General features: G+C 41.3%; 1 protein-coding gene across 2 annotated transcripts in view; it reads left to right on the top strand.

Annotated features, from left to right (window-relative positions):
- The window catches only part of AMER3 (APC membrane recruitment protein 3), a 43,538-nt gene that overhangs the window by 6,058 nt on the left and 11,779 nt on the right, over positions 1 to 25,701 (top strand). The window contains exons 2-3 of one of the 2 annotated variants that reach the window (XM_052804014.1): positions 1,173 to 4,226; positions 14,948 to 15,054. In XM_052804014.1, the coding sequence (XP_052659974.1) occupies positions 1,194 to 4,208 (3,015 nt within the window). In that variant the 5' untranslated portion in view covers positions 1,173 to 1,193 and the 3' untranslated portion in view covers positions 4,209 to 4,226; positions 14,948 to 15,054. Of the gene's footprint in view, positions 1 to 1,172; positions 4,227 to 14,947; positions 15,055 to 25,701 lie in introns of those variants that run through there. The other variant, XM_052804013.1, reaches the window with a different exon arrangement.

The raw sequence follows: 25,701 nt of genomic DNA, 5'->3' as shown, positions 1-25,701 counted from the left end.
TCTAAACAATTCAAAACAAGAGAAATCATTAACTGAGGTCTCATTAAGGAAAGAATCCAAGCACATTCTTTCAAGAACGGGACTTGGAGGTTTTGTCCTGCTCCCCATCCAGTAAAAATCTGGTTTCTCTAACAGCTTTTAGGAAGTGCTTGCTTCTTCCCTGACCTACCTTTATGTAAAGCCTATTGACTTACTCAATATTCAAGTTGAGATAAGGCAGGAAAGGATCAGATGTGTCCATGAAATAACTGCTGGAAAACTGAAAGTGTCATGGCTAAAATAATTAATGACTAATGAGATATATGAAAACATAAAACAGATTCAATACTAAACCACATAGGCAGAGACCAAATCGGCATTGATACAGGTAATAGAGTATTTTTAGAAATAGCTAATGAATGCACAATGCAGATTCAATGTGTCTATGGCTCAGTGTACTACACTGGTGTTTGTAAATCGGCAATGACACTTCTGTCATAATTAACAGTGATTTTCAAAGTGGCATTTTTTACTTTTTACAATAAAAATAATAGTGCAGAAAATTATACATTATGCTCAGGAGGAAGCAAAAACAGTAATTCAGTTTCAGCATGCTTCCCAGGATAGTACCAAGGTTTATGGATTTTCTATTCACAGGTAAGGATTATTTTAATATAAAGTGAGCATCATGTGCCAAATGTTTGATCCATTTTCTCAGGAGATTTCCCACCTTGAGCTCTTTGTCCTCCTCAAAGGTACAGATTTATGAACTGCTGCCTCCCCTGATGCACACACTTGCATGTTAAAAGTTCCTCAGGCATTGCTTTTCATTGATGCCTCTTCTACTTTCAGAATAGGACCTCTATCTTGTTAAAAGCCATCCTGCAGTCATAATCCTAAACCCAAACCCTCTCATTTCTAACAGACAAAATGTTCTCTGAGCCTCAGCTACCAACCCATAATGTGTACCGTCTTCTCCTTGCTAGATCTTCCAGCCATTGCCAACATACCTTCAGGTTCACTTGATCTGTTTCTCGTGCAATACCATGACTCAGTGATGGAAATTTCTGGTAACAAACAAAACCAATTGTATAATACTTAATATCCATCCCTTTGTTCTCCAGTTGTTTGCAAAGTTTACAAGTGCTAGCCACCAAACTCACAATATCTTTATTCTGCTGTTTTCTTTACAGAAACAGATGTGAGGAAGCAGTATGGAGCTCAAGAGAGGAAAGACCTTCATAAAATCCAGTGTGCAACATGAGAAAGTGCCACCAGTGCACACAGTTCCTATTAACAAAGACGACACGGGGAAAGATAAAAAGGCAGCTCTGGAGGGAAACCAAAGTGTAGCTGAAGTCCAGCTGGCATGTTTGGCCACGCACAAGAACTACAGATTTTCTACCAGAGCAGTAAGGAATGGAGCTGGTGACAACAGCCTGGAAAAATCATCTGGGTCCTCCTACAAACTTGTAAGGAAGAGTAAAACCCATGACTGTGTTACTGAGGCAGACAAAACAGAGCAGTGCGGCCCCAGCAGCAGGGCTTATGAGGAAGGTTTTTCTGGAAAGGGTAAGGGGCGACTTGTCAATAGCACCAGCTTTTCGGGGATGTCCAGCTCCAGCAGTAAGAAAGAGTGTGTGGTCAGCCCCAGCCAGTCTGCATGCAGCAGTCAGATGATTGATTACAGGAACTTTGTGCCACAGATGCCTTTTGTACCAGCTGTTGCAAAAACCATTCCCAGGAAGAGGATTTCCCTCAAGAGATCTAAGAAAGGGCTCAGAGATATATTTAATATAAAAAAAAATAAACCAGACAACCTCACGTTCCTGGTTGAGAAGGACAAGAATTTGTCCTCTCCAGGCTGCAAGAGTGAGTCCTCTCGGAGTCTTGCAAAGTATCTTTTCAAAACCGGAGAAACATTTGCAGCTGATTGCTTGTCACAAGACTGCTCAGACAGTGAACTGCAGTCTGACTCTTCCTATGACTGCTGCAACACCCTGTGTGAAGATGTCGCCTCACTGAAAAGCTTTGACTCCCTCACTGGCTGTGGGGAAATCTTTGCTGATGAGAGCTCTGCTCACCTGGAGTTGGAGAACAGCAAAGAAGTTCTGCTGAGACGAAGCAAGCACAAAGACAGCCCTGTCATGGGCTCTTTCCAAGGGGGTGTGGAGCAGCTGGCCTCTCCTGGCCAGAATGAGACTGTTGAATTTGCAAAGTTTTGGGATAACATCAACAAATCGGTGAGGCTACACCAGAGTGCTCTGTTTGATAAGAAGTTACTGAAGATACCTGGTCCTGACATGGAAAAGGCTAGAAGCCAGGCTGCTGCATCTGTGACAGACCCCCAAGTCTCACCTGATAAACATGGTGACAATTCCAAAGAAAGCTCCACAGAAGCAGGAACGCCAAAAAGTGACAACCAGGAATCCACATCCACAAGTGATGAAGGCTACTATGATTCATTCTCTCCTGGACAAGATGATGAAATGAAGGAAGCTCAGACCCCTGGGGTCCCAGGTAGATTTCCAAGAGACAGCTACAGCGGAGATGCTCTTTATGAGCTCTTCTATGACCCAAATGAAGTAAAAATAAACCCAGTCCTAGACGATGACTTGTGCACATCTGAAAGCATTTCAGAACAAGCCATTGAAATCCCTTTGTCCATTTACAGCTTTCGTGTTGGAGCTGAGGAGAACATGGCTTCCCAACCAGCTCTAGACATTATCAGCCAGGGTTTTTGCCACAGCACATGGAAAGGCAAAGAATGTTTGCTAAAGCTCTGCGATACTGAGCTTTCACTGACCATGGGGATAATAAACTGGCTGCGAAAACACTCGGGACTTGTTTCCTCCCCTGACTCTCTTCAGAGTCCTCAGTCACAGCCAGAAAAGTCTAATGATTCTTTAATCCTGCCAAACTCCAGTCCAGAGCAGAAAGTAAGTGCAGAAGCTCAGCAGGAGAAACCAAGCAAGGAAGAATCTAATACATTTAACCTACTTGTGTCTTTGGATGAAACCAAACATGCAACCCAGGCCTCTTCAGTAAACATTGCTGAAAGAGACCACAGCCTGGACTCTTGCCCTAACACATCTAATTTGGATTTCCAAGGAAGGGAAGAGAGTCACCACAAGGATTCATCTATAGTGCCTGGGACTGTGGAAACCACCAGAGCATCAAGTTATGCACCACAATCACAGGCTAACGGAAGCAATCTGCAGACATCTTCAACTGAGAATGAGAAGGTGACAATTTCAGAAGGATGTGAGACATCTGGAGATAAAAACCCACTGCCAGAAAAGCTGAACAGACAGAGTGGCTCCCAGAGCTCTGAAAACCTTTCGTTAGATGATAATCACGAAGTAGAATCATGTTACTCCTACAAGACTGCTGCAACCTCACTCTTGGATCCCCTTGAGAGGGAGGACAGAAATAAACCAATGTATCACTCTCTCTCTATTTCCTGTGACAAACCGCTACAGCCTCTTACTCTCAGACGCTTACAGAGCTACGTTAGCCCCACACCAACGGAGAGCAGCACTAACATAGTGCAGCTCTTAGAGCGCTGTGTAACACAAGTGGCATCATTAAAAATCAGCTATGAAAACAAGCACCTGGAAGACAAATGCATTGGGAATGAAATGAACAGTATCATTCGTAAAATGTCTCAGTGCAAAAACAAGTTATTGTTGCAAAATGAATGCAACTGCATTGCCCAAAATCCAGAATACTCCAGTATTCCTAGCACAAACCAATACAACTATGAGACAAGCTTCCAATCCAGCAGTCTTTATCATTTGAAGAAAAATGGAGAGCAAATTTGCTCTGAAGATCAGAAATGTACAGCAAAAATCCTAGATGAGGTCACTAGAAGCAAGATAAATTTTGAATATGCCCAGCTAAATAATCAAGCGCTCTCCTATTTGAAAGACTTTACATTTGATCTCAGTCCAAGTGACTCTGCCCGTGCTACAACTCTTAGCAGACCAACATTTTTACCTCTCTTGAACTCTGCCTGCTCAGACATACCTGCTACGTTTTCACAAGCTTCATACAGCACCATCTCTCTGGCTGACTCGCTGCAGCCTAAGTCAGTCAAGCAGTGCAGCCCAGGGCGGTGGAGTTATGCAGAGACACCCTGCAAGGGCCTGGCTGGAGGGACCGCTCTGTCCCCTCATCCAGAGGCAGTGACCCCGGACACAGCAGTGACAGGGAGGAGCCACCAGTAACACACCTGCATTGAGAAGGTCAGTGCTTATGGGAAGTCTGAAATTAAATGTGAAATCAGTAACTTCTGTCCCCTTTTCACAGAGGGACACTTATGGCAGTGGAGTCTGATATATACTCAGAGTTTCTCAGTTTTCCAGTTTCATTGTTCTTAACCTACGCTTCAGCGTCGTAGTTAAGAGTAATCAGAATTTAAATTACACAGTTGCCCAGACCAGGGGCCATATATAGGAGGTATCACATTCACGGAGTCTTACAAGTCCCATGCAAAGGATGAAGCCCCATCTTCCACCCAGGTGCAGCAGTTTTCACACCAGCAGAAGCAGGGAAAATTTTTTCTTCTTCCACTCCAGGATCTGCCACATTTGGAACAGCACAATGGATATGGCTGCCTGGCCACAGACTGCTGGCAGCATTCAGCTCAGATTCCTCACTACCAGGTCATTAAATCCTCTTGCTACATAATGCCAGCATAAAAATTATGCCCTGCTTCCCCTCTGGAGTGTTAACTGGGTATTACACAGAGCTCTCTACTGGAGTCCTGATGGGTGAGCTGCCATGCAGGGGGTCACGCAAGAAAGCCAGAGATCTGCAATGTTAAGTCACAGGGCAGACAGACATACCCTGTCCCGCAGTTCCATACATATGGTGCACCCTCAAGCGCAAGGGAAAGCCCACAATACTCTACTGCTGCTGCTAAGCGTACCAAAAGGATGTTCTTCCTTCTTGCAAGCCTGAAGTCTCTCTCCAGCAGGTGCGGTTGGTCTCTGGCCAAACTGTGCTGTGGCAGAGCAAGAGCTGAAGCCAAGGCATGCCCGACATGCCTTGTAGAGGGAAGAGGGATTATAGGGTCTGTGTTGTACCTTGAACTTTTGAAAATCCTTGAGCCACACTTACATAGTATAGGAAGATCCAGAATTTGGTCTCTGACATAGGGTAAGAAACACCTCTGCTGTAAAACAGAAAGAGCTGATCAAGTACACAGCCGTTGGTTGTGCTGGTTCAGATTTGCCTGTCACACAAGGCTTTAGGCCAGAGCAGATACTCTCTGTACAGACTGCTCTAACTCCATGCCAGCTGAGAAATCCTCTGACCTCCAGTTGCTGAGAGGAATCTGTTGTAGAAGTAAAAAACTTGTGTGAATTCTCTATCATGTGCCCTGCCAAATCTGACAGATTGGCTGGACTCTGCCAGCCCTGGCACTCTGAGAAGGAGCCTTTAGAGGTGGTGGAAGATGGAGAGGAGGCTGCAGCAAGGGCCAGGATAGAGAATTAAAGAACAGCTCATTATTGAATGGAGGGACCCAGGGAACACAAAACTTCGCTGGCTCTTGTTGCTCACAGCAGTGTGACTGCTTTCTGGTCATATCTAAAGGCTTACCAAGCAGCACAAACTAAAAAGGACAGTGTTTCTCTCTGCATGAGGCAAAATCACCCTTACATTTTCAAGTCTTGGGAGATTCAGCCACCCGCTTTGCTATTTGCATCTTTGTGAAAGTGCCCTTCCCCCCTAACAAGTCTCCTGTTGCAGGGCGGGATATTTTTCAGGGGTCTGCATTAAGTTAAGAGCCAGAGACTGTCAGTTTTCAATACCTTTTACTAACAGATCATTTAGTTATAAGCTGTTCATCGGTGAACTAGGTCTTCCTCTCATGAAAGAAGTGATTTTGGTTTTTTCCATTTTTGTTGCAAACAATGCTGCAAACAATGCTGACTAGCAAGCCACCTTCTTGTGTCACCAGATTTTTGGGCAGAACTTGCTATTTGAAGACACACCATAGTCCTTAGAACAACTTGCCCCTTTTAGATTATTTCTGAAAATAAAAATTCAGTACAGGCAAGGAAAGGTTTGTGGTCACAGCTAGTATATGTAAGAAAACAGTGCTAAGCAAAGCTTTTTAGGGTTAGAACAGCAGATCAATGTATGCATTGTCCTGGTATTTTTAGTTTGTTGTGAATATTAATCCACAGGGTACTGCTAAGAATATCTCTGCCTTCACAGGCTAGGAACGCAAAGGGATTCTAATTTTGAGGAGTTGCTTTCTGGTAGAAACAGAGAAGGGAGTCATAGCTGCCGTGACTGTCAGAAGTGGTAACAGACTGTATCTTTATACTGTACAAGACATATCGCAAGTAGACATTACTGGACTCAGGGCACTTTCTAGTGCATTGTATCAAATGGCAGCTGCTGTATGCCACCATATGTCAGCACTGATAATACCTGCAATGTCAGGAATGTGGCGCAGTTCACATGCTATCACCTGAGTTCCAGAGAGAAGACAATTCAAGTTTTTTCCAGAAGGGATCTGCTGATTTTTGATAGAGGTTTCTCTAACAGTAAAGTGAATGGCATTTTAAAATATAGATGGGATTTTCATATTCATAAAGTGACTTTGAGGAATGGTCTCATTTCAAGGAATCATTTCACTACAGGCTTGCTGTTTGTTACAATTTCTTACAGAAAAAGAATTTAGACAATAATTAAAATGGCATTTAACATGGTTAAAAGAAATGGCTGTGATGACGGATATAAACACTGCCATGTGACTGAGTTTTCCTACCCAGTATCTTCTTGCTTGCCCACATTAACAGATGGCCTACAGGTTTGCTGGAAATTTTAATTTTTTTTGAAGGTGACTCAGGATCTTTGCCTAATCACGGGGCTGGTAGTGTAAGAAAGGCAACACACAAACATGGTTTCACCTCTGAATCCAGGGAGACAGACATCATCGAGAAACACTCCTATGCTGGACATGACTGTGCAAACCCCAAGAGCTTATACTTGAAGAATGCTCCAAGGTTCACTGTTTTAAAATGCCACACTCGGGAGCTGTGAGAAGTGGCAGATCAGAGGCAGCTCCTGCTTTGTCCCTCAGAACAAATGCTGCATAAGCAGCTCCAATGGAGCCCCTGCTCCTCCCATGGACTCCCAGGCCTGAGCTGGAGGAGCTGGAAAGGAGAAGGCCAACTTTCTTGCTATTTATCACAGGGCAGAGGAAAAGCCGATATCAAAAGCCATTAAAATCTCCAGGTTTTGTCACCCCATCTCCACATGTCCTAGTATCCACAGTAACAAATGAGCTCATCCTTTCTGCTCCAACTAGTGTGCAGGGTTCCCCTGAGCCATGCCTGGTCTCCAGGGCTTCTCTACCCTGCTGAACACAGACACACAACTGTGATGAAGAATAGTACAAGAAGTGCCAGTTCCAGCTCCTTCTCCATTTCTCCCTTCCCTGGCTCTTTAGAGAGAAATTTGCAAATGCCTCATATCTGTGCTCACTAGTGTCGTGGTTTAACCCCAGCCAGCAACTAAGCACCACGCAGCTGCTCACCCCCCCCCCCCCCCCAAGTGGGATGGGGGAGAGAATCAGAAGGAAAAAGGTAAAACTTGTGGGTTGAGATAAGAACAGTTTAATAGAACAGAAAGGAAGACGCTAATAATGATAATAATAACAATAATAAAAGGATTGGAATATACAGAACAAGTGATGCACAATGCAATTGCTCACCACTTGCCGACCGATGCCCAGTTAGTTTCCACGCAGCAATCTCCCCAGGCCAACTCCCCCCCATTTTATATACTGGGCATGACATCACATGATATGGAATACCCCTTTGGCCAGTTTGGGTCAGCTGTCCTGGCTGTGTCCCCTCCCAACTCCTTGCACCCCTCCAGCCTTCTTTCTGGCTGGGCATGAGAAGCTGAAAAGTCCTTGACTTAGTATAAACAGTACTCAGCAACAACTGAAAACATCAGTGTGTTATCAACATTCTTCTCATACCGAATCCAAGACATAACACTATACCAGTTACTAGAAAGAAAATTAACTCTATCCCAGCTGAAACCAGGACAACCAGGAATTTGAACTCTGATGGTAAAGGAACCTCAGTGGCAAATGGTACCCTTACATGGGGATATAGAAGGGTTATGTAGAAGGTGGAAATTACCAGTAGGAAGTACAATGAAAGGCATAACTTTCATTTTTCAGTATCGAAAGGCTAGGACTTAGGAAGTGAATGCAGTCCATCCCTGCATATGGGGAGATTCCTAGATTTGAATATTCATGGACCACAGAAACTAAGCTGCAGAAGTTTGGGCTTTTCGACCAGATGTTTTCCAGCACGAAACTCTTCAACCTCAATAAGGGAACACTGTCCTAGACCAGTGTATTGGGATATCTTTTCCTGACCTTTAAAATCTCTGGAAATGACTGAACAGACAGACAACACTGCATGTCATAGCAACTGGACACAGGTAGAGCAAAGCACACTCTGCAAAGAACAGCGTTTCAGACCACTGAGCCATTTCTACCACTTAACGTGGTTTGAAGTGCATCTTCTGTTAACTGGTAGACATGGCAGAGCAACAAAACCCACATGTGCTCCTAACAATATGTGCTCACTTCATTTAAATGTTGAACCACCACATTATGCACCAGTTGAAGCTTTTGAATGTGTTTCAGTCATAGCACTAAAAGGAGCGCATTGCAATAAGCTTGCCCTCAGGTCAGAAAAAAATAGATAACTGTCATCAGAGAGGGATTGCCATAACAGATAGGGCAGCTGTAGATAAAAGAAGACAGTACGGCATACATGACTGCTGTTATCAAGGAACTGAGATGCAGAAGCAGATAAAATACAGCCTAGACACTGCAAAGTGATAGAGGAATCTGTATCTGATCCTCACCAACTGAAGGGCTACTTGCAGTCTAGGCAATTTCTGTAATGTTTTTTATTCTCTCCTGGTTCAACTTTATTCCTTCTGTCTTAAATAAGGTTGCATTTCTCCCAGACAGATATTTCTCTATTTGCCAGGCATAGGGAAGGCAGACTGCAGTATTTGGATTTGATAAAAAAAGAAAAGCAGAATGCAGCCTCATCTGCATATAGGCAATTGTCTGATAAACTATGGTATTATTTCTCGAAATGGCCAGAGAGATGCCTTAATAAGTGAAAAAATAAAGGCAGAATCCCTCTTCACACAGCAGGGAAAGAATATGGTAACACATTCAAAGCCTGGGGTAAGAAATCCATGTTTTTCCATGCTTCCTCCCTGGCATAGCAAAGAGGTCCTCTCTAAAGTCTCACATGATGAAATGTAAAAACAATAAAGTACAGAGACAGCCAGCACATTTTATGCAGTGGAAATGCCTCTGGTTCTGAAACATACACCTTTATAATGTGAGTTGCCCAGATCATCTTGCACTGAACCAGATAGTGAAATCTCATCTGACAGGCCACCAGCCACACGCGTACACACACACAAGCACATACACACATGCTCCTGTTCAGAAAAATGCATCACAAATTACAAATGTACTGTTTGTCACATACGGTACCACAGAAGCAAAGAGCAGGGAGACAGAGGTGACAGGCCACTGCCTCTGCAAATACATTTGAGTGTTAGTCACCGTGTGCCCAGATACTTGGGCTAAATGCTAAATTAAACAATTTTCTCCTTCATTAAACACTGTTGCTTCTGGACTTGGCTCTGTCTCACTGTACTGTCTTCGTGGGACTTTCTCATCAATGCTTACTCTACCCAAAATCAAAATTCTACAAGGAAGAAGAAATGTTCTTTGCAGTTTATTTGCTAGAGAAGGGTTTTTCAACACAGTTATCAGCACAGATGATGTCTTACATGGCAGATGGACTATAATGTTGTTAGATATGTTTCATTTTAAAACTGAGGAATCTGATTTGCTGCTTTACTCGCTATTGCAGTAGGATGGTTTCCATGGATACAGTCTTATAGGGACTCTATTTTTCCTCTGTTGACAACAGTACAGAAAGCTAAATTCTCATCTTCATTGCACCAGCATAAATTTGAAGCCAGGGGAACGATTCCCAGATTTAACCCTGAGAGCAGAAGTTGGCTCCCAGTCTCCTTCAGCCTTGAATTTGAGATTTTCAAGGGGATGGTGATGGAGTGGAAAAAAAAAGGAAAACAGTTTCTGTGGACAGCAGCATGGGCTGGTGGACAGGACATAGGAAACAAACACAGTGCCTCTGTATGAGAAATGGGGAGAAGTCAAGGCACAAAGCAAACAAATTACCTGGTTATTCAGAGGCTTGGTGTCTTGCCTGACATTTAACTGCAAAAATACAAGTCAGGTTTTGGCTATAGAAGACCTTTTAATTATTTGCATGGGATTGGGCCAAATATGACCCCATTTGTTTAAATGAAGGGATGAATCGGTTGTTACCATTCTGAAGAAAACCTTCTGTTTTGCTGTGATGGCCAGGAAGGCATAAGGGTGGGAAGAAGGGGGAAGCAAGAGACTAGTGTCCAGTTACAGAGCAGGCTTCTTCATTCAAACAGGAGAAACTTGCCCTATCTGGAGTACAGTCATGGAGACACTGAATGCAAAGCAGATCCTCAGCTTGACAATGTGCTGTACAAATCTGATGGCATTCATACTCACCAGCCAGCAAATAAAAAAGAGTAAGAGGAGAGCCTGGTAATCTCAGCTTTTTCAACCTGAAGTGTAAAATCTCTAGTTTTGTTCCTGCCACCAGAACATGCAGAGAGGGGCAGAACTAGCGTCCTCCAAACAACACTGCATCCTGCCTCTGCCAATAGGCTGCAGTAGGTGCTTGGAAAAGGAGTGTCAGAAACAGGGCAAATGGAGAATTTTAAAACCCGAAATAACCAACCTCCTATCTTCTGGCAACCAGCACTCTTTGAGCTAGACAGTGGCTCCTCCTGGATGTCTGTGTTCAGCGCTCCCTTTTCCAAACTCACTTAAGCATATGAACTCCAAAGCCTTCTAATTTATGTTATGAACGTTTAGTTTGTTTGGTGTGTCTTTTGCACACCTCTTAAAATCTGATGTCTATTGTGCTGTATGTATCAATTTTGCCTTGCAAAACTTCCAAAATACCCGTTTTGAATTTCCTCCTTTTCTGATATCTATTTGTCTCCAAAACAGGCACTGTCCCTTTTGTGGCCTGGCAACACTTGGGAGATTACGGACACTGTTGTGATTGTATATTCACGGCAGAGGCCACGCTTCAGTATGTAAGTCTGGGGTCTCTGTGTAAACAAAGACCAATAGTCCAGGGAGATAAAAAGAACAGAAATCCTCAGCACCAATAGATTTTATGCATTTTTTCTCAAAAAAACCCAAACAAACAAACAAACAAAACCCCAACTCCCAAACCAAACCATTTTAAATCTTGCTAATGTAAGAGCAAAAAATTTGACCATCACAGTGAAAGGCATGAAGCACTGTTGTCATGAGCTAGTACTCATGAACAGTACTAGCAGAGGGAGCCTGCACTCTTTTAAGGAAATGTCCAAAATGAACACAGTTTCCCATCAGGTCTTATGGAAGGCTGTTCTGTTTTAAGCAAACTCTCCTTGTCAAATCTTCAGGAAAGTCTAGACTGTATACATCTGGTGTGGTGGGTTTCTTATGCCATTCAAATCACGGGGACTGGATCTTATTTACATTTGAAGGTGAGAAAGACATTCGTAGTTCTTGGACAGCAATACAGCTCAGGATAGAGAGAAGCAAAAAAATACTGTATGTTAGACTTTTCCTATGGAGTAAGGCATTAAATCTAAGCCTCTCTCTACATGCACTGTGGCAGGCCTATTCAGGTAAAGCTTAAAAGATTTTGTGGCATTTAATGATAGTGGCACCCAGTGATGACAACTGCACAAATGATACCATGATATTGCAGCCAGCAAGTTTCTCTCTTCCCACAATCAGTTATCCTCTCCTTTGAGGTGATTATATCTTCCAAGAGGAAACTGTCAGTCTGAAGGTCAAGATACAGGGAAGATCACCGGAGATCCAAGAAAAAGGAAGGTCCTCTTTGTCTTTATTTCTGATTGAACAATTCTCATTTCACAACAGAGATCAAGGTAGGAAAATGCAGATTGTATTGCCCCATCTCCTCTTTATTAGTCTTCTCTAACTGTGATACTTTCCAAACCTACCTCTTTTTCCTTTCATGACAACTTTCCCTCTAACTTGCCCCAAATGGGCTCAACTCTTTCCTCTCACATGCTGTACATTCCTTCTGCTCCCTCTTGGTGACCAAACCTACTTCAAAAGCCTTTTCCCTTTCCCACATGCCTGCCAAGCTGACACGTCCTTGCAGCTCTTTACCCCTCCCAGACAATCCTGCCCACTCTCAAGAGCCTGAAAACCCCTCTTCAGGCAGGCAGCCTCCTCCCCAGACTCATAAGATCCCTGCATCCTCGCCTCACTGGCTGAGTCTGAAGCAGTGGTGAACAGCTGGGAAAGGAATTTTTCACAAAGGAAGCAATGCCATAATTTAGCACTGGGCCTTTGCTATCATGGGCTCCTCTCCTCCTCCCTGTTTCATTCTGCAAAGGAAATGTGCTGACTCTACAGGATCCCAACTTGCAGCATGTTGTAAATGATTATGCACAAAATGAAAATCGAGTGCTCAGCACACTATGAGAGCAGACAGGCTTGCACAGCACCTACAGTGTCATGGCTGCAAAAGACAGTCAAGCTCTGTTTAACTCCAACAGCAGCCACAGAACTAAGCCTTGGGCTCTGTGCTTTAGTCACATTAATAGAGGTGCGGACCATGACTGAAGGACACAGAGATGGGAGAATCACAACCTAAGATTAGGCAGGAGTAAGGACTTTTGTGTGTGTGTGTCCCCCCGCCCCAAACACTTTGTTATGTTTTTCCATCTCACAGCCAACAGACGGGAAAAAAAATCAAGCCAGGGTGTCTTCCGGGCTGTGATACACAACCAGGGAGATGTTTGCAGAGAAATCAAAGGCAAAACAAATTCTATCTGACTTCAGGAAGGATGGAGAGAGAGCGTTATTTACAGCAGGAGATGCTAGACAAAACACTGCCTCAGAAATTTTCACAGCTCCAGCTTTTCAAGAGAGATTGTGCCCTCTGTTTTCAGCTGCACTTTTAGGAAATATTTGATTGGGTGTTAGCCTTAATTAACCCTGGTGCAGTTGCATTTCTGAAATAAGGGATGGTTGTATTTTACACAAACATCAGATGGGGGTTGTAAGCGACAGGAAAAACATTGAGGAAAAGGAGCAGCTCTCCCATCCATGTAAACAGAGGATGCTGCAATTTGTGGTTCTTGGAGAAACAGAAGCTCAATCTCCCTTCCTCATCCATTCTGTCTTCCCTTGAACATACAGGCAAGTTGGGTTTTGCTCTGAAAAAAGCACTAAGTAGACTGTTGCTATAGCAACCAACTCCCTGCAACCCATTTATAATTAAGATGGTGGTCTAACCACCTACAAAATACATCTTGCAAAAACCCCAAGTTCACAGCTTCCTGAGTAACAACTGAATGTTTTTACAGTGAGTCTATCTGGTCAGCGCAAGGTTGGTTAGGTTAGTTTGCTAGAGTGATTAGGTATTTGGAAGTAGTTTGCTGCTGAGATAGCAAAAAGATGCCAGGAAACAGCAGGGTTGCAATTTAAGGCTTTCTTCGCTACATTTCTTAAAGTTTCAATCAATAACAAGATAGTGCTTGAATCATCTCATCTCTCAAAAGTACTCTTGAACTATAATCTGTACAATTTTGGAACACCTAATGAATCATACTCACAAATTTAAAAATGCCCTTAGCTTTTTTTCACAATTCAAAAGCTGTTTTACTTAAAAAATCATGTAATAAAACTAATAAATGATTTTACTGTTAGAGAAAGGTATGTTAGTTTTCCCTTCAGTGTTTATTAAAGGACATGACAGCTAGACTGTATGTTTGAGTGCAGTCCTTGAAACACAAATTAATTGATGAGGTTCATTTAAAAATGACATTTATTGCCGATTGAGGGCTGTATGATGCAAATGATAGAAACATGAAGGCTTTATGTTATGAGATTGTATAGAGATAAACATATGTAGAGACACTAAAAGGAAGAATTCTCTCTATTGCTCCCTTGACCTCTGAACCTTACACATTTTATATTATCAAAGGTAAAGATAGTGTACCCATCAATTTATATAAATTGTAATGCCCTTGGCCCACAGTGGTTCAGTCAAATAGCCATCAAACTATACAAATATAAAACACTGGGGCAGCTTATTGTTTCCCAAATAAGAATAGTCTATTGCAGCATGTTTCAAACTTAATTAATTAAAGGGCCATTTAGTCTTTGAAATATTAAAAAAAATCCAAAGATGAAGCAGGCTTTTAAGAGAAGTCCAGAGACCAGGCAACTTTCATTTAACCTAAATATTGTTCATACTTTACCTCCATTTTCCTCCTTTTTGTTTGTTTTCTTGGAAAGATGTATGTTTTTCTCTTTATTTTCTCCATTGTTTTGCTACTAACGTTTATAGACCCGTAACCACCTCAGAACCCCAAACTGCAAACTGCTGCTCTGCAGTGTACTTCTGAGCCCTCCAAAAATTCTAGATTTCATGATCAGAAAAGGAAGGTTCCACCCTTCTAGTCACCTTCCAATAAAAGCTTCTTTCTAGCTTGGTTCTACCACTTATCAGTCACCATTGTCTACTGTAACACTATTCCCATTCTGTTGTTTCTCTCTATGCCTTAATTATGTTTTAGGAAACCTGTATTTTTGCAAGGCCAAATCCTGTAGTTAATTTTCAGCCTACCAACCAGTAAACACCATTAAGAATTTTGATTTTTGATCAAATTAAATTGATAGGATACTGCTTTTAATAACTGTGGGATTTCCTCAGAAATCAGTTTCACTAATCCCCATCATGTGAACCATGCTGCACTGAGCTGTGTTCTATCTCCCCAGATCAGCAGGGTAGGATTCTTTCCTGAGCTGAAATGTGACCCATGTCAGAAGGTATGCTATCTTCCTGTATTTGCTAAAGTAAAAATGAAAAAGTCTATAATTGCAGTAACTATTATTGGATACTAACTATTGTTGGCCTAATCCTGAGTAGCAGAGTGACCTCAGATGTATTTTGGCTTCTCTACAGACAGGTGAGGCCGCACCTCGAGTACTGTGTTCAGTTTTGGGCCCCTCACTACAGGAAAGACATTGAGCTGCTAGAGCGTGTCCAGAGGAGAGCAACCAAGTTGGTGAGCGGCCTTGAGCACAAGTCTTATGAGGAGCGGCTGAGGGATCTGGGATTGTTCAGCCTAGAAAAGAGGAGGCTGAGGGGAGACCTTATCACTCTCTACAACTACCTGAAGGGGGGTTGTAGTGAGGTGGGTGCTGGTCTCTTCTGTCAGGTGGCTGGAGACAGGACAAGAGGAAATGGCCTCAAGTTGAGGCAAGGGAGATTTAGGTTAGATATTAGGAAAAATTTTTTTACTGAGAGGGTTGTCAAACATTGGAATGGGCTGCCCAGGGAAGTGGTTGAGTCACCATCCCTGGAGGTATTCAAAAAGCGAGTGGACAGGGTACTCCAGGGCATGGTTTAGGGGGCATGGTTAATGGTTGGACTTGATGATCTTGAAGGTCTTTTCCAACCGAAATGATTCTATGATTCTATGATTGAACTTCCAAGTTGCCCCCAGTGTCAGACAGTGCTGGCAAAAAAAAAAAAAAAAAAAAAAAGAAAAAAAGAGTAACAACCAGTTTCTCCATTTCTTTATCTAATGTTATACCTTACAGTCTACCAAAAGGAATGGAAAATGAGGCAATTCAAACGAATGTACATAAATCACCTGACTGGATATGGACCATAATTATGATTTTTCATCTAGCAAACATAAAAATATTTATGCTGAAATTCAACAGTGAATAATAAATCATTACATTTACCCTGGTTATATACTTCAAGCTATAGAGGTAAATTCTGGCAAGGTACAACCAGTCTTCTGTAGGAATGCACTCTAAAACTACATACTTTATTACTGCCACACAGAAAAGGCCTAGGGGATAAGGGCAGGAGACAACCATAAAAGAACAGCTTGATTACTTTTCACCTGTACTGAGAACCAAGCAAGCCAGCAATGAGCAATCAGCAAAGGGAGGAACACAGTCCCCTGCAAGCCAGCACCACGTGGCTTGAGCAGGATGAATGTTGTATACCAGATGGCCCTTTTGGCAATTCAGGAAGCCACTGTTATGATTCCAAAATGGAGGTGGTGGCCAGATCTCCCGCACTGAGCTACAGTTACTGTAGCTGAGCTGACACTGAGGAAGGAAGTTAAAGGAATGTTGCAGCCTGTATAATCTTAAAAAGAGCAATGAAGATTTTTATGAGGTACTGGTATCTGGGAAACCTACAAGTGAAACATTGGCAACAACCTAGCTATCTTCTAGGCACTTCTTTTGTTATACTTCTCAAGATCACATACCTCTTTACTGCATATGCCCAGGATATGCAGGCAGTGTGCAAGACAGTTGATCCTCCCCAGCCAACACAACATCTGTTTCTGTGTTCCTATGAAGCATAGATTTCTTCAAGTGCTGACAGCTCTCCATTATTTGGGCTGGGAAGACCTGGATAGTGGAAAAAACATAGATAATAATGGGCTCTCAGGAGGGCACTGCAATAGGACCAAATGTTTTTTGCATGGAAGAGCTTCCATCTGGCCTGGCCTGCTATAGCAGCTAAGAAACCCAGACAAACCTACATTCTGGGAAAGCATATCAGACACAGCACGTTCCCACGTATTTACTTTGTGAGGCACCTTAGCTAGCCCCGTGTGCACAGTCTGCTTAATCCACAATCTGAGTAACTGCCCATGGATCATGGAGCATTAACTGTAATTGCAAATCCACTGGTCACTTCTGACTCCATGCAGTGATTTGCTGAAAAGCGCTGCTCACTACGGTGCACAGGCCATGCACCATCCTTTCACATCCGCTTTTCACAATCTGCTTCACTGCCCAGCCATCTCATAGTTTCTTCATGCTAGCATGTCTGTGGGATAGAGTGGGCACAGACTTTGGCCCAAGAATCACAGTGCTCATATCAGCTGAATTGTTTAGTCTTTGAGGCCACTTCTATTAATAAATGCACTGTTAGTCACTGTGATTTCTGATGGGATGCTACATGTGTTAAAAGAATGAATGCTTCATGTAGCTTCCAATTAGCTTGGAAACGTTTTCTGGTTCTTTGCCTAGAAGGACTTAGACAACGGTAGCATTGTTAGCAATGAACTGCCGCCTCCTAATGTTGAGTTACAAGAATTAGTGGGTTAGTAAACTACCATTGACCTCCTTTTATTATTTTTAATTACTCATGAAGCTTCTGAAAAATGCTATATAAAAGATATTTTAAATTAGCAGAAATTAGGACAGTATGTATTTAGAATAGATGAGTTTATTTGCAACTCTATGGCACCAAACTATTGTTCAGAAACAAAAAGACAGGATTCCTAAATATGTTTTAGACTGGCTTCCCCATTGGCCTGTAACAAATCAGTTCAGCAAAACCAGTCTTTTTAAAAGAAAACTGCCTTTTGGCAATTGTAGACCCTGAGCACTCTCCATTAAGACATGGTGCCAAATTTTCTTTCTTCTAATCATCAGACTCAACCTCTTCACAATTTTGTGCTACTGCCCTGCTTCTGCTGCCTCTTTCACCTTTCTTAGCACTGATTCCTTTCTGCAGGAGGAGAAGAGATACAGGCCTGAACATAACATTGCTAGAAGCCGCACTAACGTTATGTGCTGCCCCCAGAAAAGAGGTTACAGAGAGAACAGTTCCTTATCCACCTCCTTCTGTCTTCTCTTGTATGTTGTTTGGACACAAAGCCGCAAGACTTCCAGGAAGGTCTTTCAGGAAGGGACTTCCAGACCCTCTGCTGCTGCTACTGGTGCATTTGTGCTCCTCTTAACTATATATACCTCTTTTCTCCAAAGCAGAGAGACCACCTCACCCTTAACCTGACCTGCAGGCACTGTGATGTTGTCTCAATCCTCATTTTATTTATCAGCTCAGGAAATCTATAGAAAGTATTCTGTTATCTAATAAGAACGTCATATAGCAATCATCCACAGAATATAAATCAATAAAGTTCCCCTAACAGCAATTTATCACTCATTGTATCACACAGCAATCCTCTTTGTGTTATAATTAAAGGCATAGAAGTTTAAAGTGAGCACAATACAATGATGAATAATGGCCCAATAAAAAACATTTCATAGTGGAAAAAAATCCTACCATCAAGACTGCTTTCTCTAGCACCCAGGAAGAAAATCCTTAAGTCAATTAAGGGCCTAACTATTATCAAGTTAAGCGACGTGAGCATTGAAAACCTTGCTTTACTATGCTTTCAGACAGGAGATTCCTGACTTTTTACAGGAAATAGTTACTTAGTTCCTTAGACATAAGTCTACAGCAACATAAATATCCAAAGCAGCATAATCAATTGAAAATATTTCTACTTCAAGTTATAAATTGGCACACAGTATATTTCTTTGTGGTTTTTGGGCATACCTGAAAAATTTGTCTCAGTGAGAATAAAAATATGTGTGTTCAAAAAAAAAATCAGGAAAGTTCATTGCTGTAACTTTAATTTTTTTCTTCACTTTTCCACCTGTGCAGTTCCCATATTACAGTATTGGGAAGTTAATAGATAAAGTCTCATTATTAGAATACTTCGCCAATTTTTCAAGTATGCTTTCAAATTTCCCTTCCATTAACTGGCAAAACTAGTAACTTCCCCAACTGCAACTGAAAATTAGAGACTTTTCTAGTGGTTTTTTTAACAGGCAGTGGTGTTACATCTGCTTATTCAAGAAAACTCAGTTCCACTTTCCTGTGACTACTGTTTGATCTCTCTTCAGGCAGGTTTTCACATTTAAAGTTGTTACTGGTAATGGGCAAAATGCCCTTCTACTGAACAATTCTAAAAATCAATCAAATGTTAGGGAAAAGCATAAACCAACCAATGCTGGCTAGCAATGAATCTGCTTAAAGGGCTCAGGTCTTTCTTCAAACATAGTCTCTTAAGATGGGAAGGGATCACCGGTGGGACTGATTTCCTTCTGTTTCGTACTCCACTGTCAAATACTTTCCAAAGTGGCAACTCTGAACTCTCCATTAATTTATAACTTGTTATTATTTCTTAACCACACTTCCACGAACATAAATACCTAAGAGTATAAAGCTCACTGAATGATGTCCTTCACTGATTTCTGGAAGCCTTGTGCCTTTTACACTGTGGGATCTAATTGAAAATGTTCACAAAATCTTTGTGTTTTTATCAAAATTGAAAATTTGGAAAACCTCTGTTCATTTCATCCATGGTATCAGTGAGGTTCACTTCAATGGGTTTTACAGATTAGCAAGGCATGAAGGCTTAGACTCCATTTGTAACAAAATGTTTCAATGACAAGAAATGACAAGATTCTGGAATTTCTTCACAGTATGTCACAAAGCTGAACGTATAGTTTCCATAATTCAAGTCTTCCTGAGGAATTCTGTTCTCATAAATGAGAGAGGAAGAGAGACAGAGACAGTTACGATACACAGACAGAAACAGACAGATTTTTAGGATGGATACTTTTATTAATAGATTGGACACTAAACAGTTGCATTTATGTGAATATCCAAAACATTCATATTGGAGCAGATGAAAGCCCCATTTACTGTCTCCCCAGTAGTGAACAGGAGTGAATGCTTATGGAAGAAGAAATAAAAAATGTGGCAAATAAAAAATAATGGCAAATAAAAAATAATACAAATGCTCTAGTATTTCTCAGCATCTTGCAATCAGTGGTATTAAGCTATCTAAGCTAAGGGCAAACAACATTCATGCCATTATATTTAATAAACAGACCTATCTTCCATTAGCTATTTAATCTCATTTTGAACCTATACATAGTTTTGGCCTCTATGACATTCTGTGTTAATGAATTCTTAATTTTGCATTGTATGGGGAAAAAAATTTTGTACTTTACATCTACTGCCTCATCAACATTCGGGAGCCTATTACTCCCTGTATTCTGTGATAATGAATCATCCCGTTTTCACCAGTTGTGTACCATTCACGGATTATGTTCACATTCATAACAGTCATCTTTCCAATATAATACACAAACATACATACAACAGGAATATTAACTATTCTCCTTGAAACTTACACAACTTACTTATACAAGTATCTTAATGTTTTTCATTAGGTCATGAAAGCATAGCAGTATGCTATGTATTAGTGGAATTAAGGTGTCATATGATATCATTTCTCTTCTTTCTTCTCCAACTTTTTATTAGAAATTTTAGCCATAAAATATAGAAAACTTAATCCCGCTCACTGTGTCCTTCTAACCTTCTAAGTGACTTTCCAAAGGGGATGCAAATGGAAACTTGAAAATGTGACAACTTATTCATTTGTGATGTCTAAGTAGCCAATTTTCATCTTTTAAATAAAACAGGATGTCAACATACTGTGTAGAACTGCTGTTACAATGTAGTGGACTTTTAACTGATTCATCTGCAAGCATACAAATGCTTACTAAACAGAAATTATAACTGTGTTAGTCATCTGCCTTTATCAAGTAGAGTTTCCCTTCCCCAGATGGTAAGGAGCAAGAATGCCATGTTCAGCTGATCATGTTGCAGTTGGGAACTCTTGGACTTAATTTCCCAGATACTCCAACCCATTCTACATCCACATCATTTAATGGACATGCAAGTTTACAATAGACTGTGTCCTAATTTTTGGACATGGCGGGGAAGGGCAATAAAACAGTCTGTGCTGTGGTTATGAGATGAAAAAAGGTCTGTGGTTCAACATTCTCTGACAAAGTGCTGGGTGACCAACCTTAATGGGCAGTCAAGATGATGGTAAATCACAGGACAGATTCTTAGGTTTGATTAAGGACTGTAAATCCTCTCTCCAAAGACTGCCTGTGTTGAAAGGGAATACCTGGATGGCTGAGAAAAAGCATTCAACAGTATTATAAAAAATCAGCAACATTTCTGGGTCACAAATTCATATTGGCCGATCTCCAGCTGGCAACTCTATAGGATCTGAAGCAAGAGAGCATCAGAGCAGCCTGCATAAATGACTGAAACAGAGGAATGGAAAGATGACACAGAAATACTGTCTTCTCCATTCAGTGCAGTGCTGGGCACAGCTCAAGTGTTACTGCAGAAAACTGTTGCACTTGTGCTTCCATCTTTCCATTTACCTCTGGGTTGAGTCTGCTTTTAGAGGAGGTCCAGTAACACCAGTAGTATCTTGCATGTTTTTCATAATTATCCAAGCAGATCTGCTTGGATTCAACATATGTGGCTCACTCTACCAGGCTCCTGGTAATAACTGTTAACAGAAAGATCTGCCAGTCTTCACACAGAGACGATGGGTTTAACATTTAGTGTTAGAAAAAAAAGCATAGTGTCTGAAAAGAAGTATGTTAAACCACAGAAGGGTTTGCAGAATATCTAACTTAACATGAGGTTTTCGCCTAGCAGAGAAGACAAGGATGTCTTAACTTCTGTAGCACTCTGCAGGAGTCTGTAGGAGATGCTCATTTCCCTTCAACAGGAAGGGAAATGAGCTCATCTCTTAACATGAAATCTGCTCCACAGTTCAGAGCCCTTGTGATCTGTTGTACCCCATCACTGGCAATGCAAGCTATTCAACCTGGCAGGAACCTAGAAGTTACAAAGCCCAAAGGAAATAATTTGGGCATTTGCCCTTTGCCTACCCTGAGGTGTTTACCAAGGCATGTCCTAGACGGACTCATTTGTTTTCCTTCCTGTTTTTCTAAGAGGCTGCTATTAAGTTAAACCTATATAGCAGTACAGTCAGTTCTAAATAACAGGGTCATAAAACTGAAAGAAGCTACTATAGCCCAGACCAATTGCTGGTTTTACGTCATGAATACTGCTAAACATAGCACAGGAAGACTTCCTTCTCTCCTCCTCCCCACCCCACGCATGGCTGACAGCTACATTTATCAGACTCCCAGCCCTGACAGTTAAAAAAATAAGTTAGTTTCCAAAATTAAGATCACCTTCAGCAATAAGAATAGTCACTTATACTAGTTAAGATGTAACTCTATATTCATCTCTCTAGTTACCCGCATGACACATACTGAACCTAAAAGCAAGTTTTGAAAATAGATCTTTCTAAAACACACTCAAAAAATGAAATTCTTAGAATAAAATCTTAGTTTTATTGGTATCACCATTTGCTTTTTTAGCTTGTCAGAGGCAATTGAGTTTCTTTAACAGAGAAAAGAATGGCCTGTTGCTGGAGTTTGTCTGACAATATAAAAACCAAAAATACAATGCAAATACTTTAGAATCCTGCAGAAACTGTCTTTTAAAAAACCACCCTACCAGAATGGATCAGTTCTAAACTGCAAGCTCAAAGTACCAGCCTTTAGCATCATCAGTGCTTTTCTTATAGACCTTGTCAGACCATGCAGACAGTCTTGTGTGCCTAAATTTAGATGTTAAAAGCAGATCCAAAATTCTGACTCAGCCTATATATTTCAGCTGTACATATTCCATTGGGTCAGAATATCAGACTATAAACCAGGGAAATTCTAATTACATTAGTCCAGAAATGAAGGAACAGTTGAAATCATCCCGCCATTGAACTAACTGCAGGCAACAAGGAAGGCATTAAGTAGATCAGCTCATCAATAATGGAATATGTAGACTTTCAAAACTAAGTAGGTCAGTGGTACATATTTCTGTTTTACCCTTGGATAGTCATTCAGCAGCCTGCTCACAGTAAACTCAGACCAGCTCCTTTCTCTTCTTACCAGACAGCCTTCAGCATCACAAAATTTACCAAACCCTGCCACCCTGTTGAGAACTCGTGATCTGAAAATGCATGAGGATTGAAGCTAGATAGTTGAAGGCTGTCATTCAGGACAGCTGTGATGAGAAATGCATTAATATTGCTTATTCTGTATCGGCTGGGGGTGTGTAAGGAAACAAGCTTGTGTGGCTGCTAAAAGGTACAATTCTGCATAAATCTAATCCTGATCTTCTGTATTGAGTAGAATGCTTCCTATCAACAGGCATTACAGAGACTGTTGCAAATCCATAGAGATTTTTCCAGGGATTTGAGTGGGTTCTAAATCAATACCTAACATGACTGAAACATAACATTTTGAGATACTTATGTGAAGCTGTGTTACTTTAGGTTCTTTGACTAAGAAAATACCAACAGAAGAATAGAAATGCACTATTTTGGAAGTCCCACTTTTCAGTAGTGCTGTAGGGAATTAATTTGAATAATTTCAGTTAAAGGAAACTTGCTCTTTCTTCCTCTTTTTCAAATTGTTGCCAAAGGGATGTAAGTAGAAAGCTGCCCAGTCAGCCTGCCAGATACTTGCTGAGTCTGTGCTAAAAAAAATGTCAAAGCTGATAGAAAAGGAGCTGTCCAGTTCAAAGTCAACATCATCCAGCCCTGCAGGAGAGTAGCACAAGTGGAAATGCAGAAGCAATTGTCTATTCAAAATTCAGGGCAACCATGACATCTAATACCTTCAGTAAGAATGATGTTGATTGATTAACAGAAATCTGCAACAGGGTTCTTGCTGAGTACATTAATAACCAGCCAGGAGTTCTGATAGCTAAAGACAGTGTAGAAAGCCGAACAGATTTCCCCTGACAAGATTTAATAGGCATTATTTTTACTGCAATCAAACTAAATAGGAAAAGCAAAATCTAACAAACTTATCATTTCTCTAGGGCTACCCAGATGGTGACATCTCAGTATGGCACACCACACACAGGAAGACAGAGGGATTCAATAACTTGATAAGTATAGAGACCAGATATTAGTCAGTCTGGTAACTTCAACCGTTAAATAACATTTTTTGTTTGGGTTAGCATGGACAACAACTAATACAGAACACATCAGTTGTTCGCTATTAATTTCACTGATAGTATCATATTACATTCAGAGAAAACAAAGTATATTCCTATCTCCTAAATTATACAAAACATTCCTTATTATTTCTGTTAAAACATTTATTGCAGAACACATCCAAAATGAATAAATACTCTAGAATATAAAATTTTTAAGTCTAATATATTTGCCATCCCAGGGCGCTTTTCATTTGTTCTCCCCACTCTTCTTAATCGAACAAGTAATTTATGTGAGCAATGAAAATAATCGTATTGTGCAGCTTTTAATCTATTATTCAATAGCTAAAAGGAAAGTAAAAATCACCCTTTCTATCAATAATTCAGCTTCAGTGCTAATGCAGCCATTCAGCTGCCCCCCTCACCAGGTCCTCATACATTTTTAATGCTTAGGCTTTTTGTTAGGAGGTCAAATGTGTGAATTGTGGTTAGAAACACAGTTACCAGGTGTGTGAAGGTCAACTAAAGAAAATACTCCTATTGCCAACAAAACAAATTAGACTGGCAGGACTGTAAAGGAAAACTGCACGGTAGGGTCCTCAATCGCTGACTTCGCTGAAGACCAGAAAGGTAAAATCCAGCTGCCAAAGCTGCCCTGACAGCCCTGACTGGTAAAGAACATGGAGCTCTTGGCAGTCCTAGTGAAGTGCCAAACAAACTTCAGCCCCCTTTGATGTTGCAATACAGTATGTGTCCTAATTCAGCCTCTCCTGCAGTTACTGTTAGCTAGTCTATCAGGATCCAAACCCAGATGCTGGGGCAGGTGCTCTTTCCAGAGCACTGTAGACAAAAGGTCAAGGATCTGATGACAGCAGTGTTTCCCTCACAGCCAAATTTTTACTGGTTTGGATGATACTGTAATTTGGATACCTGCCACTAAACTTCAAACCTGGCCTGCCTGGACCAGATCTCGGCATCTAATGAGTCTACCTGGTCTCTTTAGCTTTACTTCCAGAGAGGCATTTTTAGAGAATTGCTCTTTAAACACCACAACAGTTTTTAAAGCCCCAGAGGTATAGACGGCTTCCTCAGTCCACCTTTCCTGCAATGTGTGAATCAGGCACTTGCAAGAAAAACAAGAACTTTGTTAGCAAGGCTTTTTCATCTGCTAATAACCCCCTTTGAGAGTGTAATTTTCTCTAATAGTACAGTTATCTTCTTTGGAAAAGATTAGTATGTCAAAAAGTCTCTTCATGGGGGCTCCACAACCTCTGAGCTCAGACAGGCACCATCTCCTCTCAAGGGTGGCACAGAAAACTCCTCTGAGTTGACACTAGAGAGTCCTATGAACTTTTAGACCTCTCCCAGGAAGCAGTGCATGTGAGCCTGGCATCAAGGAGCTGCTATGATCTTTGCATGCCCTCCCATTCTGTTGGATGGATGGGTTCTGGCACCAAGATGGGACCCTTCCCACATGTTCCTGGAATAAAACATTCCTCCCCCAGTATGACAGGCTGCCCCAATCAGTCTCATTCCTCTGCTGAAGGGTCAGCAAGTTAGCTGAAGTTCTGAACTGGAAGTGTTTCCATTTTATTTTTACCTCTTTGAAAACTCTACATGACCCAACACTTCTTATGACAGAAAAAGTGAAGGATTTGCCTTATTTCATCACGGCTCAAAATGATGCCAGGACTTTGTAAGCTACATCATCAAGGTTAGTTGACCATAGAGAATATTCAGGCAAGAGTAAATTTCAATTTCAGTTTTGCAAAATCAAAGAATAAAGATCATGTAATCATTTCTGTTG

The sequence above is a fragment of the Harpia harpyja genome, chromosome 12 (assembly GCF_026419915.1).
Source record: "Harpia harpyja isolate bHarHar1 chromosome 12, bHarHar1 primary haplotype, whole genome shotgun sequence".
Lineage (NCBI taxonomy): Eukaryota > Metazoa > Chordata > Aves > Accipitriformes > Accipitridae > Harpia > Harpia harpyja.
Note: the sequence above shows the minus strand (reverse complement) of the source record. Positions and strands in the feature narration are given on the sequence as shown.